This window comes from Eschscholzia californica, unplaced genomic scaffold, assembly GCF_041429995.1.
Source record: "Eschscholzia californica isolate CP2 unplaced genomic scaffold, dmEscCali1.0.p SCAF_2, whole genome shotgun sequence".
NCBI lineage: Eukaryota > Viridiplantae > Streptophyta > Magnoliopsida > Ranunculales > Papaveraceae > Eschscholzia > Eschscholzia californica.
In genome coordinates, this window is record NW_028238309.1 from 51,572,672 (window position 1) to 51,589,694 (window position 17,023).

The following is a 17,023-nucleotide window of genomic DNA, read 5'->3' on the forward strand; positions in this document are numbered from 1 at the left end:
AGAGAGAGGGGTGAGGTGGAAATAACTTTTTTTAAATGTTTTAAATTTAGAATTAAGAAGGATAGTAATGACATTTACTTGAAAATAGGGGGCCATATTTGAATTTACGAAAAAAAGGGGGCCACAAAGGAAGCTGGTCACAAAGTAGGAGGCCATATAGAAATTAACTCTATTAGAAAAGAATAACACCCAAATAAATGTGACGTAAGAAATAACATATAATCATTCCATGTGGAAAGAACTCGTTCTACTGCATGTATATTGGTTGCAACACGAAAGATATTTTGCACGATGATCAATTATAAGCTCATAAAAACTATGAAAATGGATGATTACACAATTTTTCAACTTGCTTTTTGACATTTTAGTCGTGTGTCAATTTGCACGAAAGAAACGATTACGCATTGGATAAGGCCGTGGGAGACGAATAATCAAGATTATGTTCTAGAGGGTGTTGAGGAAGGATCGACCAAGTTTCACATGGGTAACCTAATTGAATTCGGGAGGGTCGGTGCCCACTGCCCACATATTAGCTGATGGGATATCAGATTCCCATTTGGATTAGTATTACTCAAATAGTTTCTAATAATTGTGAATTTAGAAAGGAAGTAGTAATTAATCCTTCTGAAAACAGTAATCCCATCTTACCTCCAATTTGACCTCCATAAATACCCTCCTCACTTCACCTCCTATCTCCCCACACATCTATCATCTCTCTCTCTCTCCAAGAATTATGGCACTAACAAGAATGATCAAGGTGAGTATCCTTTCTTTGTTTTTACTACTGTTAACAGCTACTGGTGTAATGATAATGACTGCTGCTGAAAACACTAATGAAGGAAAAAGGTCGTGTATAACTTCAATTTTCAATTTCGGAGATGATATATCTGATACAGGTAATTACGTAATACAAAATCAAGAATTAATTATGAATTCTGCATCATCATCTCCTCCTCGCCCTACTAACCTCACCTGGGAACAAGTTAATCACAATCATAATGGTGTCCAAGACATGAGTTTTCTTCGTGGTTATATTCGTCCCAATCGAACTTATGGGGACGTTCACTCTCTTCCTTATGGCATCACTTTCTTCAACAAATCCTCTGGACGTTTCTCAAATGGCCGTCTTATCATAGACTTCATGGCTGAAGCTTTAGGTCTCCCACTCCTACCACCCTATTTGGCTACAGATAACTCTACCGATTTCAAGAACGGTGTAAACTTCGCAGTCATTGGAGCTACTGTCCTTGATGATGAAGTTGTCAACTCGTCGTTATCGGCTCCTGCAATTAAGAATTCACTGGGTGTTCAAATGGAATGGTTCAAAACCCTACTGCCATCTTTGTGTTCTAACTCCCAAGATTGTCAACAATATTTTGCAAGTTCATTGTTTCATGTAGGAGGAATTGGTACGTACGATTACACTTTAGACAAAGACAGTAGTCAACTCCAAGATATGGTACCCAAGGTGGTTATCGAAATTGCTAGCACCGTTAACGAATTAATATCTCTAGGAGCAACTCAAGTAATGGTGGCAGGATTAATCCCGATTGGGTGTCTTCGTAGAGCTCAAAATAACTACCCTCATGAACATGTCTATGATCGGAATGGGTGTATTTATGAGTTGAACCAAGTTGTTCATCACCACAATTCTTTCCTCCAACTTACTATCCAACAACTTCGAGAGCTATACCCTCATGTCAACATAATTTACGCCGATTATGCTTCTGCAACCATGCGTATCATCAACTCACGACGTGATGAATTTGGATTTATAGAGAACAAAGACACACTTTCAGTAGTTTGTTGTGAAGCAAGAGGGTTGGACGCTTACCTCTACGAAGATAATGCAGAGACGTGTGAGATGGGCAATGTCTGTAAGAATCCAGATAGTTACATAATGTGGGATGAAACACATATGACTGAAGCTGCTTATCGAGTAATGGCTTCTAGTGTTATTTCAGGCAACTTTACGATCCCATCTTTTGACATGTCTGCTAGGAAGTGTTCTTCATCACATCAATAGCTTTATTTGATTTATCTTCGCTAAAGAAACAATAGATTTCACCACATGTTCAATTAGTTAATTTTATGTTTTTTTTAAGACTTGCAGAACTAGATTATGAGATCAAATTGCAGATTGTAAACGTTGTACAGAATAAAAGTAATCTAACTTAACACCATTAGGAGAATATAAACGAAGCATATTGTTTATTATTTGTTTTCACAGGTTGTTAAAACCATGTAATTGATTATCTCATTCAGGATTGATGTTTGGGTATCTCATTGTCATATTCTTCATCTACCTGTTCGCATAAAACAACTTGTTTTTTCATACACTCATAACTTACTGAAACAACTAACATGCTAAACGTCCTATCATGGAAAAGAAAAAAAAAAGTCGATGTTTTTAATATGCCTTTAGGTTTTGAACTATATGATAAAAGTTACGGAAAGTAAAACGCACCTTTTGTCCTCAGAATTCTAGATCAATTAGAGGTCCTTCGAGAAGTCTCTCTAGAACACCAACTCAAAGAGGAAGGTCTAAGTATTCAAACTGACTACTTCCAGGTAAGTTCGGGGGTTTCTGACCTCTATATAGCCCGTGGGCGATGTCTTTAATTTGGGATTAACTAGACAAACAATGTGCAAAACTAAACTTAATCCCTACTAGTGCTTCATTGTAAAAGTAAACAGGACTAACTAAACGGTCTCTATACTTCCTCAAAGATGCGCCATATATTATAAAGCATGGAACCATTAGATCTAGAAGGAAGTCCGAAATCCCAACAATTCAAGGGGTAAAGAAAACTCGGAAAAGTATAATCTGATGAGTAAAAAAGGTTCATGTGCAAGGCACATACTCTCTCGTTGCCTAGCCGCTTGTCTAACATATCGGCTGGATCTTTTGGGCCGGTTTGGCGCCTAGATTTGGTCAGGTAGAGTAGCCTGGGTGGTCTCTCTTTAGGCCTACCATAATCCATCAATAGTCTATCTTCAACAACATCGACATTAATTCCTCACAAACTCATCTTTTCTTATGTATTCCCAAAGAGATACTTAAGCATACAATTATCTTCCAGTATAAAATGTAAAGAAAGAACAAAACACATGACAATGCATTTCTAATCAAGCATAAAATTTGGTGGTATAATTTGCTTAAAATTAGACAGAACCAAAAAAGCTCTTACCCTTCACTTACGAAGAATCAGCCAAGAGTTGCAAAAATTAGCTTTGATCTTAATCATGGATGAAGAAAGTAAGCAAGGCATTTGCAAGGTATTTACAAGGCACTACAATCACTTTGCAATGCACTACAGTCACTTTGCAAGGCACTGCAATCACTTCACTTTGCAATGAGTTTGCAATCTATTAAAAACCTGTAAAGACAAATATGAAAATAAAAATACACAAACAATGTTCAAAATGTAATTATCATAAATACCTTCAATATCACAACCAATCAACAAAGTATTAACAAAAATATTCATTGTTCGTCATAATATTCATATCCAAGAGACAAATTAAAAAAAAAAATTCTTTTTGGACTAACAGTAGTTCTCATCAGAAATTATATTAACAACTAACTTTCCCCTAAGTTTTGTCATCTCAGATGGTCGGATCTGTATTCCTTCAGTAGCATCACCCTTCGTAATATTTGAATAAACTTGCACATGTATAAAACACAATCGACTCTATAAAGAAAAGACAAGTCATTGAGTTGATAAATAACCAAAAGCATTACTTGCTATAATAACAAAATGACGGTTTCATACTTACAGAGTTACTAATTGTCGTGGGCAGTTTACTTGCTTTCGCGTTATTCGTGAAGGAGGTTTTGAACGCGATTTGTCGATAACAAAAGCAAAAATAAGACCGGCATCTACAACATTTATCTACAATATAAAACAAATATTTAATTTTCATGGAGTTTTTAAGACTTTGCAGTCACTTTACAAGGCTCTGCAAAGACTTTTGTAAGGCTTTTGCAAGGCTCTCCGTGGACTTTGCAAGTCTCTGTATGGACTTTGCAAGGCTCTACAATCATTTTGCAAGGCTCTCCATGGACCTTTGACTTGCAATGAGTGTGCAATTTACTCAAAACCTAAAGTAATAACAAACATGAAAACAAAAAGAAGACAAGCATCAAGGGTTGAAACTTACCACTCTCTTTGCATACACGAAGAATTTGTCGATCTTTCTATTACGATTCTCATTGTTTGGCTTCATGGAGTTCAAGTAATAGCATTTCCAAGGATTGATTGTCAATACCAAAAGTGACCATTGATAACCATGAGTTCCTTCTTTGACTTCAAATGATTGATTGAGAATATCATCATTTTAGTAAGTGAAGGGTAAGAGCTAATTTTTGTCTCTTGGGTCAAAGGTCAAAGGGTAAGAGTTAATAACAAAAAATCGACTTCAACTCTCCTTTTCAGCTCCAGAAATCGTCCATTGAACTCTCGGTAAAAAATTCCCTATTTCAGCCGTTAAAAAACTTCCTGATTCTGGTCTATGGGTTTTCTGAAATTTTTATTTAGTCAAAGGGTATTTTAGACCTTGAAAAAATGAGTGTCAATAAAATTGTCCTTCAAGAACATTATGAAAACTTGCTTGGGGCCTAGCAACACAAGAAAACAAGATATCTTTTTAACCAAAAAATTCAGATAATTGGGCCTTTGGCCTAATTTTCTGCTAGGAGAACCTATTTGATTTTTGATTTAAAAGGAGAGAATCAGATGACACATAAGGATTTTTTACGGTGAGGGAAAGTAGAAAATTTTCCAGAGAAAAAGGTGGATAACTGAAAATAAAACATAAACAAAACACACCCTTGAAGTCGTCGGAAGAAAGTTGTCAGTCGGAGTTGACCAGGCGACTTCTATGTCTCTTCTCTCTCTTGTAGCTCTCTCTCTCTCTCTCTCTCTCTTCGATTCAACACTCTATTAGGCTTTCAAAATGATGTGGCATCCTTTCATTTTGAAATATCTCAAGAAGAAACTCAATATTTTGAGATACCTTTGGTATAAGTCCCTAAGCAGAGTTGTAGTCTGAGAAAGTAAGTATTCTCTCGAACCAGTAAAGGTCCAAAAGGTCTCGGATTGGCCAATCCTAAGGTCAGCTCTGAGTAAACATTACTTATAAATTACTCTAGAATCAATAAACACTTCTCAAAGATTTACCAACTTCAAAAAAATTTCAAACAATGGATCAAAACATAAAATTATAAAAAAAAAAGTAAGGTTTTATAACCGGTGTTAAATAAGAAAAATCCATCTTTTAAAGCCGATTTTTATTTTATTTCTTCAACTAACGAACTATAAATGATACCCATAAAAAGAACATGAAGAAATCTAAGGGTTTTGGTGAAGATTATGAAAAAGAAAATCAAAATGAAAATGGAAGAAGAAAAAAAGTGAAAAAGTGCTCGTTGTGCCAAAACCTCAACTTCATCATCCTCTCACCACCGCCACCGTTGCTCTAACTTTGTTTTGGGTAGATAGAAGGTCTCCTTCTTTGGGAGAGAGAGAAATTATTTTGGAAGCCCCAAAGCCACAATTATTTCTTTTCTTACAAACCAACGCAATTATGTATAAAAATTGAGAATGGGACTTATCCTTCTTCCTTCTCCTCCTACACGTACCAACAAACCTGATATGATAAATAATAAGACCAGAGAAAGTTTTATTTTGAGTCAAAAAATAGACTTGTTTTTTTTTACACCCTAATCTTCATCTCCCACATCCGACACCACCAACTCCGAGATGTTCCTTGGTTAGTTAGCCACGAGATGTTCTGTGGCAAATCGATCATGAAACCCTCGAACGAAGGTATGAAGTTGAAGAAGAAGAAGAAGAAGAAGAAGAAGAAGAAGGGGGGATTTCCCCTTTGTCTACCATCAGGACGATGTTTGTGTTGCCCTACTGAAACGATGAAGATGAAGGGGTCTATCCATTTGCCTTCATCATCCCAAGCAGATCTCAAATCTGTGTTTTCTGGAGTGGGAACGGTAAGGAAATGAAGATAAAGAGAGAGAGAGGGAGAGAGAGAATACGAGAGCAAAATATGGTGGTGAGTGGTGGTCGGTGATTAGAAGTGGTGATGGTAATGGGTTTGGACACAACTTTGTCCCACATTGCTTAGGAATTTATTTTGGGTTACGAAATAACACTTTGTCTTATATATCGGCTACGTCTTTTTGGTGCGTTTGGCACCTAAATTGGTTAGGTGAAGAAGCCTTGAGTAGTCAACGGAAAATACGGAACTAGGGTAGTTGGCTAGTCATTGCCTAATCAAGGAAAGTTTGGTGTTAAAATTTGATCGTTTGTATGACTTTTTGGGAAATTGAACTTATTAAGGGAAGCTTGTTGACAACTAAAAATATTTTACTAACCTACCCATTTATAATGTAAAGCATTCACGGGTAGAAGAGTAGAACTTTTTATTGTATTAAATTGAAAAGATAATTTCCAACAAATGTTGTATTAGAAAAGAATAACACCCAAATAAATGTGACGTAAGAAATAACATATAATCATTCCATGTGGAAAGAACTCGTTCTACTGCATGTATATTGGTTGCAACACGAAAGATATTTTGCACGATGATCAATTATAAGCTCATAAAAACTATGAAAATAGATGATTACACAATTTTTCAACTTGCTTTTTGACATTTTAGTCGTGTGTCAATTTGCACATTACGCATTGGATGTGGCCGTGGGAGACCGAATAATCAAGATTATGTTCCAGAGGGTGTTGAGGAAGGATGGACCAAGTTTCCACATGGGTAACCTAATTGAATTCGGGAGGGTCGGTGCCCACTGCCCACATATTAGCTGATGGGATATCAGATTCCCATTTGGATTAGTATTACTCAAATAGTTTCTAATAATTGTGAATTTAGAAAGGAAGTAGTAATTAATCCTTCTGAAAACAGTAATCCCATCTTACCTGCAATTTGACCTCCATAAATACCCTCCTCACTTCACCTCCTATCTCCCCACACATCTATCATCTCTCTTTCTCTCTCTCTGGCTCTCCAAGAATTATGGCACTAACAAGAATGATCAAGGTGAGTATCCTTTCTTTGTTTTTACTACTGTTAACAGCTACTGGTGTAATGATAATGACTGCTGCTGAGAACACTAATGAAGGAAAAAGGTCGTGTATAACTTCAATTTTCAATTTCGGAGATGATATATCGGATACCGGTAATTATGTATTACAAAATCAAGAATTAATTGTGAATTCTGCATCATCATCTCCTCCTCGCCCTACTAACCTCACCTGGGAACAAGTTAATCACAATCATAATGGTGTCCAAGACATGAGTTTTCTTCGTGGTTATATTCGTCCGAATCGAACTTATGGGGACGTTCACTCTCTTCCTTATGGCATCACTTTCTTCAACAAATCCTCCGGACGTTTCTCTAATGGCCGTCTTATCATAGACTTCATGGCTGAAGCTTTAGGTCTCCCACTCCTACCACCCTATTTGGCTACAGATAACTCTACCGATTTCAAGAACGGTGTAAACTTCGCAGTCATTGGAGCTACTGTCCTTGATGATGAAGTTGTCAACTCGTCGTTATCGGCTCCTGCAATTAAGAATTCACTGGGTGTTCAAATGGAATGGTTCAAAACCCTACTGCCATCTTTGTGTTCTAACTCCCAAGATTGTCAACAATATTTTGCAAGTTCATTGTTTCACGTAGGAGGAATTGGTACGTACGATTACACTTTAGACAAAGACAGTAGTCAACTCCAAGATATGGTACCCAAGGTGGTTATCGAAATTGCTAGCACCGTTAACGAATTAATATCTCTAGGAGCAACTCAAGTAATGGTGGCAGGATTAATCCCGATTGGGTGTCTTCGTAGAGCTCAAAATAACTACCCTCATGAACATGTCTATGATCGGAATGGGTGTATTTATGAGTTGAACCAAGTTGTTCATCAACACAATTCTTTCCTCCAAGTTACTATCCAACAACTTCGAGAGCTATACCCTCATGTCAACATAATTTACGCCGATTATGCTTCTGCAACCATGCGTTTCATCAACTCGCGACGTGATGAATTTGGATTTATAGAGAACAAAGACACACTTTCAGTAGTTTGTTGTGAAGCAAGAGGGTTGGACGCTTACCTCTATGAAGATAATGCAGAGACGTGTGAGATGGGCAATGTCTGTAAGAATCCAGATAGTTACATAATGTGGGATGAAACACATATGACTGAAGCTGCTTATCGAGTAATGGCTTCTACTGTTATTTCAGGCAACTTTACGCTCCCATCTTTTGACATGTCTGTTAGGAAGTGTTCTTCATCACATCAATAGCTTTATTTGATTTATCTTCGCTGTAGAAACAATAGATTTACCACATGTTCAATTAGTTAATTTTATGTTTTTTGTAAGACTTGCAGAACTAGACTATAATAAAATATATTGAAGTTACTTTTTTTAGAATCAATCTTCATTCTGTACTTTTTTATAGCTACTAGCCATAATTGGACCAGTCGCACATTATCAATGGATTGAAAAGCCTTATATTTCCATGGGCACGGCTGGTATAAGTGTGAACTCTAAATGACTCAGAGTCTCTATCCAAACTCCAAAGTATATCCAGTCAATTTTAGTGTTCTTCAGACTATAAAACTGTGAAGCATCAAGTATCGCGAGGATCTGAAAACCTTGTCAAAGCAAAAGAAACTTCGTGTCTTTAGATTATGAGATCAAATTGCAGATTGTAAACGTTGTACAGAATAAAAGTAATCTAACTCAACACCATTAGGAGAATATAAACGAAGCATATTGTTTATTATTTGTTTTCACAGGTTGTTAAAACCATGTAATTGATTATCTCATTCAGAATTGATGTTTGGTTATCTCATTGTCATATTTTTCATCTACCTGTTTGCATAAAACAACTTGTTTTTTCATAAACTCATAACTTTACTGAAAAAACTAACATGCTAAACTCATAAGTTCGGCGGTTTCTGACCTCTATATAGCCCGTGGGGGATGTCTTCAATGTGGGATTAACTAGACAAACAATAACTAAACTTAAGCCCTACTAGTGCTTCATCGTAAAAGTATATAGGACTAACTAAACGGTCTCTACACTTCCTCAAAGATGCGCCATATAATATAAAGCATGGAACCATTAGATCTAGAAGGAAGTCCGATATCCCAACAATTCAAGGGATAAAGAAAACTCGGAAAAGTATAATCTGATGAGAAAAAAAAGGTTCATGTGCAAGGCACGTACTTTCTCGTTGCTTAGCCGCTTGTCTAACATATCGGCTGGATCTTTTGGGCCGGTTTGGCGCCTAGATTTGGTCAGGTAGAGTAGCCTGGGGTGGTCTACGGCAGCCACGTGCCAAGGAACAACCTTGTACCAAGTAGAACTAGGCCAGTGGGCCTAGTTTGTGCCTAAATCAAGAAGAATAAGACGTTTCTTACATCATAATTACATGAACCTTAGGAAACAGGGGAGCAGGGAAATTGGGAAGATATGAATACATAGCAATGGAAGTAAGAGATGAGCATATAATTCGATCGACAAGCATCACCATCACAAATATACAAGTTAGAGCAACCTTACTTCATGCTTAGAGTTATCAACGAACAATGAGCTAGCTTAAATACTTCTGAGATGTCTCTCTTCAAGCCTCTTGTCTAACGTATCGGCTGGACTTTTGGGCAGATAACCACATTTAACCTAATTTTATCTGGAAACTCAGAAAAGTATTGCTTTGCCTCTTGTCTAACATATCGGCTGGACTTTTGGGCGGGTTTTGCGCCTAGATTTGGTAAAGTAGAATGACCTGGGGTGGGTAGTCTAGGGAAGGCTCGTGCCAAGGAACAACCTTGTACCAAGTGGAACTAGGCCAGTGGACCTAGTTGGTGCCCAAATCGAGGAGAATACTGAATACGTATTGAAATTGAGATGTTTCTTACATCATAATTACACGAAGCTTGGGAAACCGAGGGCCAGGGAACATGGAACGACATGAATACATAGCAATGGAAGTAAGAGATGAGCATATAATTCAGTTGACAATCATCACCATCACTAATATTCATTAGTACACCATATCCATGAGATGTTAAAGCAACCTTACTTCATGCTTAGAGTTGTCATGCCAGGAGTCCCGCGACGAAATACAAGCTAGCTTAAATATTCCCGAGATGTCCATCTCTCTTCAGGCCTACCCATAGAAGGGACATGAGTTAAATGGAAAGGATCCAGCTCTATACCATAATCCATCAATAGTCTATCTTCAAGAACATCGACATTAATTCCTCACAAACTCATCTTTTCTTATGTATTCCCAAAGAGATACTGTAAGCATACAATTATCTTCCAGTGTAAAATGTAAAGAAAGAACAAAACACATGACAATGCATTTCTAATCAAGCATAAAATTTGGTGGTATAATTTGCTTAAAATTAGACATAATCAAAAAACCTCTTACCCTTCACTTAAAGAAAAATCAGTCAAGAGTTGCAAAAATTAGCCTTGATCTTAATCATGGAGCTGTAAATGATGAATCAAATCAATAATCAATCTGGGTATCTCATTTATCAACCTAATTTTTCCTGGCTAATCCCATTAATGACATGACTCCTCAATTCCTCTCAAAATCTTCCCCGAAATTTCAACACATAATCATTCACATCAAGCCATTAATTGTACTCTCACCGTCGCACTTCCCATCTTCTTCTTCTCCCTTAATTCTGAGGTAGAAAGAATATTTTACAGATTTCGGGTACTACCACTATGTTCAATGTCTATTTCAGTTTACCACCCAATTATCACTAATATCTCACCTTACTACCTTGAGCGGACGAAATCGTCCGTCAATACGTTAGAGAAGCTCGTCTTTGAAATACGTACTATATTTCTTGGGGCAAGAGTAACCCTCGGTCGTAAAGTTGTAACTCAGGTTCCCTAATCCCTCTTGATTCACGCCACCGTAATTACCCAGTAGACATACACTACAAGAAAGGGGACTATTGGCGACGGTTTTTAGTGACGGTTTTGTGAAAACCGTCGGTGAAAGTTGCTATTACTGGGGCACTTCTTCAACATCTAAAGACTTTACGTCTGCATATTTCGTCTCCTTAACCTTTCGTGTATTTTGCCCTAGTTTTTCGAGAGGAAAGAGAGAAAAATCCAGAGATAACGAGATAACTTCGCAAAGGGAGATAGGGAGAAATCTAGAGATATCGAGAAATGTAAACCCTAGAAAAGCAACCGAGGTTTGTTCTTTCTCACTCTAGATTCTTCATTCCTCTTTGTTAGCTAGACTCTGAGTTTAAATTTATATAAAACCATTTACTCTTTGTATCAAATGAATCATATTAGATTGATTCTGAGTTTGAATTTTCCAAGTTGTTTATTACTATCAAATCAATGATAAGAGAAAGTTCCAAATCCTTAGGTTTCTTATTTGTTCAAAATTCAAATTACTTGGATGGAATTAGGTTGTAGTTTTGAGATTATCAATCATGCTGGACTTGATTCAGCTGTTTTTCTTAGAATTTACCCTCTTGGGTAAGTGCAATTTTTTTTCTTGACTTTTCTTGAGGTCTACCTTCATAAAGCAGCCATTGTAAATGTTACTACTTAGTTTCATGTATTGGATCAACATTCAAAGACTAATAAGTCGTTTTAATGTTCCAACTCGAGAGCTTGATTCCTGAAGGTTTGGAACCAAGTATAGGCTCGGGTTGATGAACAGATTCATCAACCTCGACTCCCAAAAGGACTGAAGTTCTGACTGACCAAAGCCTTCCAATTAATATGAAAATTTTTAGGATGCATAAGAATTTTTATGTTTACGAGAACCTATTTCATTCAAAATGAGATAACCTATTTCATTTAAAATGAGAGAATGAGATGATGCATAAGAATTTTTATGGTGAGTGTTTTGGGGAAAGAAGAAAATTTTCCGGGAAAAAAGGTGGATAACTGAAAAAACATAAACCAAACACACCCTTGAAGTCACCGGAAGGAAGTTGTCGATCGGAGTTGGTCGACCGACGACTTCTTTGTCTCTTCTCTCTCTCTCTTTTGTATCTCTCTTTTATCTCCTTTCTCTCTCTAAATTCCGGCGAAGGGAATGGTCTCTTCGCTGGAACTTTCGTCTGGATCTACAAGATTCGTCTGGAGAGAGAGGGAGAAGGGATGAAGAGAGAGAGAGAGAGAGAGAGAGAGAGAGAGAGAGAGAGATGAAGAGAGGTGGTCGGAATTAGTCTTGGAAGGTCTCCAGAGTTAATGGTGGTGTGAAGGGAAGAGGGAAGAGGACGGTTTTTTTTAATTCCCCAAAACTTGGCACTGTTTGGAAGAAACAAAAAAATTTGTCTCCGCCCAAAATTTTGTACCTCGAAAAATTTCCTTATTTCCCCCGAACATCGACCTTTTTTTATTTCAGGAGAGTTCCCATCTCAGAGCATCTCCAATTGAAAACTCAAAAAAAATTCTAATCGACTTAGACAATCTCAAATGCAAGACCCAATTTGAGAAACTCGTGCCACCTCGGATTTATTGAGTTTTTGGAAAATAACTCTCTTCGATTGAACACACCATTAGGATTTTAAAATGATGTGGCATCCTTTCATTTTGAGATATCTCAAGAAGAAACTTTTTTTTTTTTTGTTAAAGGTAAGAAGAAACTTAATATTTGAGTTTTATTTTGAGTAACTTTTGATTTGTCTTAAAATTAAATTTTGTGACTAGAATAGTTAAGATACTCAAAATATATCGCAAAAATTGAGTTTGTAATTGAGACATTTTAAAATGAAATGCTAACAAATCATCTTAAGATCTTAGTTGAATTTTGCATTTGAGATGTTTCTAAAAAGAAACTCTAAAATCTTAGGTAGCACTTGAGATTTTAAGAAACTCTAAAATCTTGCAATAGAGATGCTCTTAGAAGTTCCTACTTTTGTGTTTATTTGAGTTGCAGAGAAGCTGGGAGAAAGAGAGAGAGAGTGAGTGAGAAAAAAGAACATTAAACGATGGTTTGTTTTTTAATCTATTAGAAACTGAGAAGATATGAGAGAAATAATTTCTAAGCCAAAGAGAATAAAGAGTAGAAGAAATAATTTCTAAACAAAGGATAATAAAGGGATATCCTAAAACCGGACTGGTTTAGGGATCCCCCTTAGGTGAATTCCCGACCAGTGTACTGGGTTGGGGTTCTCCCAAACCATTCATGTTTGGGAGAACCCCAAACCACTAGCCTGATCTGGTTTGGGGATTAAATGAAGAGAGACAAGCGATGGAGAAGTAGAGAGAGAAATGGGCAGGGAGGAGTAGAAAGAATAAAGATTAATTGAAGTTATAGTTTTATTGGAAGGAGAAGAAAAAAAAGTAGAAGAAAACTAAAAAAATGGTGGTGGTCAGAATTATAGGTGGTGATTGAAGTTGATAGCGGTGGCCATTAATTAAATGACCCCCAATTCTTCTCAAGATCTTCCCGAATATTTCAACAGATAATTAACATCAAGTCATTAACTGAAAATTATAAGATTTAAGTTCCTTTTTAAGTTATAAACAATAACTTCTTCAAACTCTTAACCTAGTAATTTGGGCTATCAGAGAGTTGAGAAAAAGAACTCATAACAAACTAATACGTTAATTTGACTTAACTATTGAATGATTCATATTGTGGGTAAATTTTACTCTATGAGTGTCTGTCGACTGATCTGATAGAGAAATAATATATGATCTGATAGAGAAATAATATAAGAGGAAGGAGAGTATTGATTGAGATTGTCATTTTAACCATTACACTTGAAGCCTTTATATAGGCTCTATAAGAGAACATTAATATTAGCCCATCCAAACTCTTTATTCTCTAACATGATCATCCTATTCCTTCTGTGATTCTCCTTGCTCTCTCACCATTACACTTCCCATCTTCATTTTCTCTCTTAATTCTGAGGTAGAAAGAACATTTTACAGATTTTTTGTGGAAGACATAGAATGCCCACCAAATGAACTTTTCAGGTTTTATAACCTTATTACTACCCCTATGCTCAATGACTATTTCACTTCACCACCCAATTAACATTAATATTTCACCTTACCACCTTGAGATGATTAACTCTTTTGTCAATTCGTTGGAGAGGCTCATGTTTGAAATATGTACTATATTTCTTTCTCGGCAAAAGTAACCCTCGGTCGCAAAGTTGTAACTCAGATACCTAGTTCATCTTGGTTCACGACATCGTAATTTCCCCACAGACACATTACAACGGACTCAAACGAAATCGAATCTGATTATGTTTAAGAGAACCTATTTCATTTAAAGGGAGGGAAACACGTGACACGCAAGTATTATATATATTTTGGGGGAATTCTCTTCTTATAGCATCTCCCATGCAAAACTCAAAAAAAATTCTAATTGACCTGGAGCATCTCCAATGCAAGACCTAATTTGAGAAACTCGTTCCACCTAGAATTTATTTTGTTTTTAGAAAATAACTCTCTCCGATTCAGCACTCCATTAGGATTTCAAAATGATGTGGCATCCTTAAATTTTTAGATATCTCAAGAAAGAAACTCAATATTTGAGTTTTTTCAGTAACTTTTAATTGATCCTAAAATTAAATATGATGGCTAGAATACTTAAGATACTCAAAAAGAAATTGTAATTGAGACATCTTAAAATTAAATGTTCACTCTTCATCTTAAGATCTCAATTGAATTTTGCATTGGAGAGGTTTCTAAAAATAAAATCTTAAGTCTAAGGTGGCACTTAAGATTTTAAGAAACTCTAAAATCTTGCAATAGAGATGCCCCTAGAAATTTCTAATTTTGTGTTTATTTGAGTTGTAGAGAAGCTGAGAGAGAGAGAGAGAGAGAGGAAAAAGAGCATTAACGAAGGAAATGGTGTTCGCTAGTTGGTTGTCTATGTGCCCCACTGTTTTTTAGCCTATTTAAAACTGAGAAGGTATGAGAAACTAATTTCTAAACAGAAGAGAATAAAGAGAAGAAGAAATAATTTCTAAACAAAGGATAATAAAGGGATATCCCAAAACCGGACTGGAAAAATGGTTATTAACGATACTTTACGATAAGGAGAGCACTCCTCGGTAAAAGGAGTGCATTGGTATAGGGAGATACCTTTGGTATAGGTCGTAATATCGAGTCACGGTGGAATGGTTGTCCACCAAATTGGTATAGATCGTGAGAGCACTCCTCGATAAGAAGAGTAAAACTAATTATAACTTTTTATTGTATACCACCCTTTGGTGTAACGGTTGGACACCCCTCTAAAGACCGTGAGATCGTGATATCGAGTCTCGGTGGAAGTAGTTTTCCATCAAGATTTGTCCCATGCAATTTAGGCAATATATAAAGTAAATATCGTAATAAATTTGTGAGGATTTAGGCCTCTTTCATTATGGTTTAAATGAGGCGGTTATCGTGTTCATCACATCTTCATGATGTATCAATTCCTTGTAACGACTAACGTAGATCGTAGTCGATTTCTCAAAAAAAAAATTAGAACTTTTTATTGTATTAAATTTAAAAGATAATTTTGGAAATTATGGCTTTGGTTAAACAAGATTCATCAAACTTTTTTAGGCTTCACCTCCCTGATGGTAATTGTGTAATTTTCTATTTCAGTAAAAAGACCAACCTAACCCTAGTCTGAGAAATTACACTTTCTCTCTCTCTTTCTCTCTAATTCCACGATTACTGATTCTCTCTTTTTTTAATCCCACGCAAGATTCACTATTTCTCTCACTAAAACCTCAAGATATTTCAATCCTTGCTCACGATTGCAATCCTTGTTCATGATTTCAATCCTTTCTTTCATTAGTATTTTCTTCTTGATTTTAGCATTTTGAGTTTTACATTTTGATTTTAGCTAGAGTTTACCACAACTTTCTGTTGATTTAAGCATGTTGATAAAATTTAGGGTTTAGCATTACTTTCTGTTGATTTTAGCATGTTGATTTCAGTAACAGTGGATCGAATCCTAATCTCTCGAACCCTAAAACCATCTAGGTTTGTTCATAGATGTTTTGTTCACAGATGCTTAGTATTTCAGTAACATTTTAACTATTATTCATAGAAGTTTTGATGTATTAAACACTTATATTAATTTTAGCTACTGTTAATGTGGATTAGCATAATTTTTTTGTATTTAGGTCTATAAGCTCTATTTTATGATGCTATATAGGTCGCTCGCAAGGCTTTTGTTTAGGTTTTGCTGATATCGGGTCGTTTAAATGATGCACAAGACCTGCTTGACGAAATGCTTCAATGAGCTTGCACTGCCTTGCAACACCTTGCACTGCTTTGCAAATACCTTGCACTGCCTTGTAAACACCTTGTTAGGTTTAATTTATGTTCTAGACAATACTATAATATCTTTGTTAGGTTTATATGAAGCGATTATGTGATGCTGCCCTCAATAGTATTTATATGTTGCAAGAGTGTTGCAAAGTCATGTAAGATTGTTGCAAGGTCGTGCACGTTGTTGCAAGGACTTGAAAGGCTTTTGCAAATTTCTTGCAAAATCACTTTAATTATAGTGTAAAAATGTGGCTTTATTTATATTCATATCTGTGAGTAACTTTTAATCTTTAAATATTTTATTATTATCTTTGAGTACACTAGATATATATTCATATTTGTTATCTTCTATACTAAAAAGTTATGTATGCATTGGCTTGCAAAATGCTTGCAGAGTCTTGCAAACACTTTGCATAGCCTTTGCTTCTAAATCGCAAATAACTTGGACTACAAACAACTTAATTGTAAAATAGTTTTTGAATTGATTTCATAGAATTGGAAAAATAATAACAGAATACTTACAAGTTTCTTTTAATCTTTTTCAATAGTTACCGAAGATAAAGACTGAATCAAAATTATCAAACTTCGATGATTCCTCTAAAATGTTGATATTGCCAATCAATCATCCGAAGTCAAAGAAGGAACTCATGGCTATCATTGGTCACTTTTGGTATTGACAATCAATCCTTGGAAATG

General features: G+C 36.0%; 2 protein-coding genes across 2 annotated transcripts; both read left to right on the forward strand.

Annotated features, from left to right (window-relative positions):
• The first annotated feature begins 733 nt into the window (after window positions 1–733).
• LOC147558824 (GDSL esterase/lipase At5g45910-like) lies at window positions 734–2,026 on the forward strand. The gene has a single exon (XM_086659114.1). It carries the CDS (start codon window positions 734–736, stop codon window positions 2,024–2,026), a length of 1,293 nt encoding a protein of 430 aa, XP_086515240.1.
• A 5,024-nt stretch (window positions 2,027–7,050) lies between these two features.
• On the forward strand, window positions 7,051–8,343 carry LOC147558825 (GDSL esterase/lipase At5g45910-like). Its single transcript, XM_086659115.1, has one exon. The coding sequence runs from the start codon at window positions 7,051–7,053 to the stop codon at window positions 8,341–8,343; it is 1,293 nt and encodes a 430-aa protein (XP_086515241.1).
• Window positions 8,344–17,023: the final 8,680 nt, after the last annotated feature.

Coding starts and splice junctions, on each gene's coding strand:
- LOC147558825 (XM_086659115.1), top strand. CDS start 7,051: ATGGCACTAACAAGAATGATCAAGGTGAGTATCCTTTCTTTGTTTTTA.
- LOC147558824 (XM_086659114.1), top strand. CDS start 734: ATGGCACTAACAAGAATGATCAAGGTGAGTATCCTTTCTTTGTTTTTA.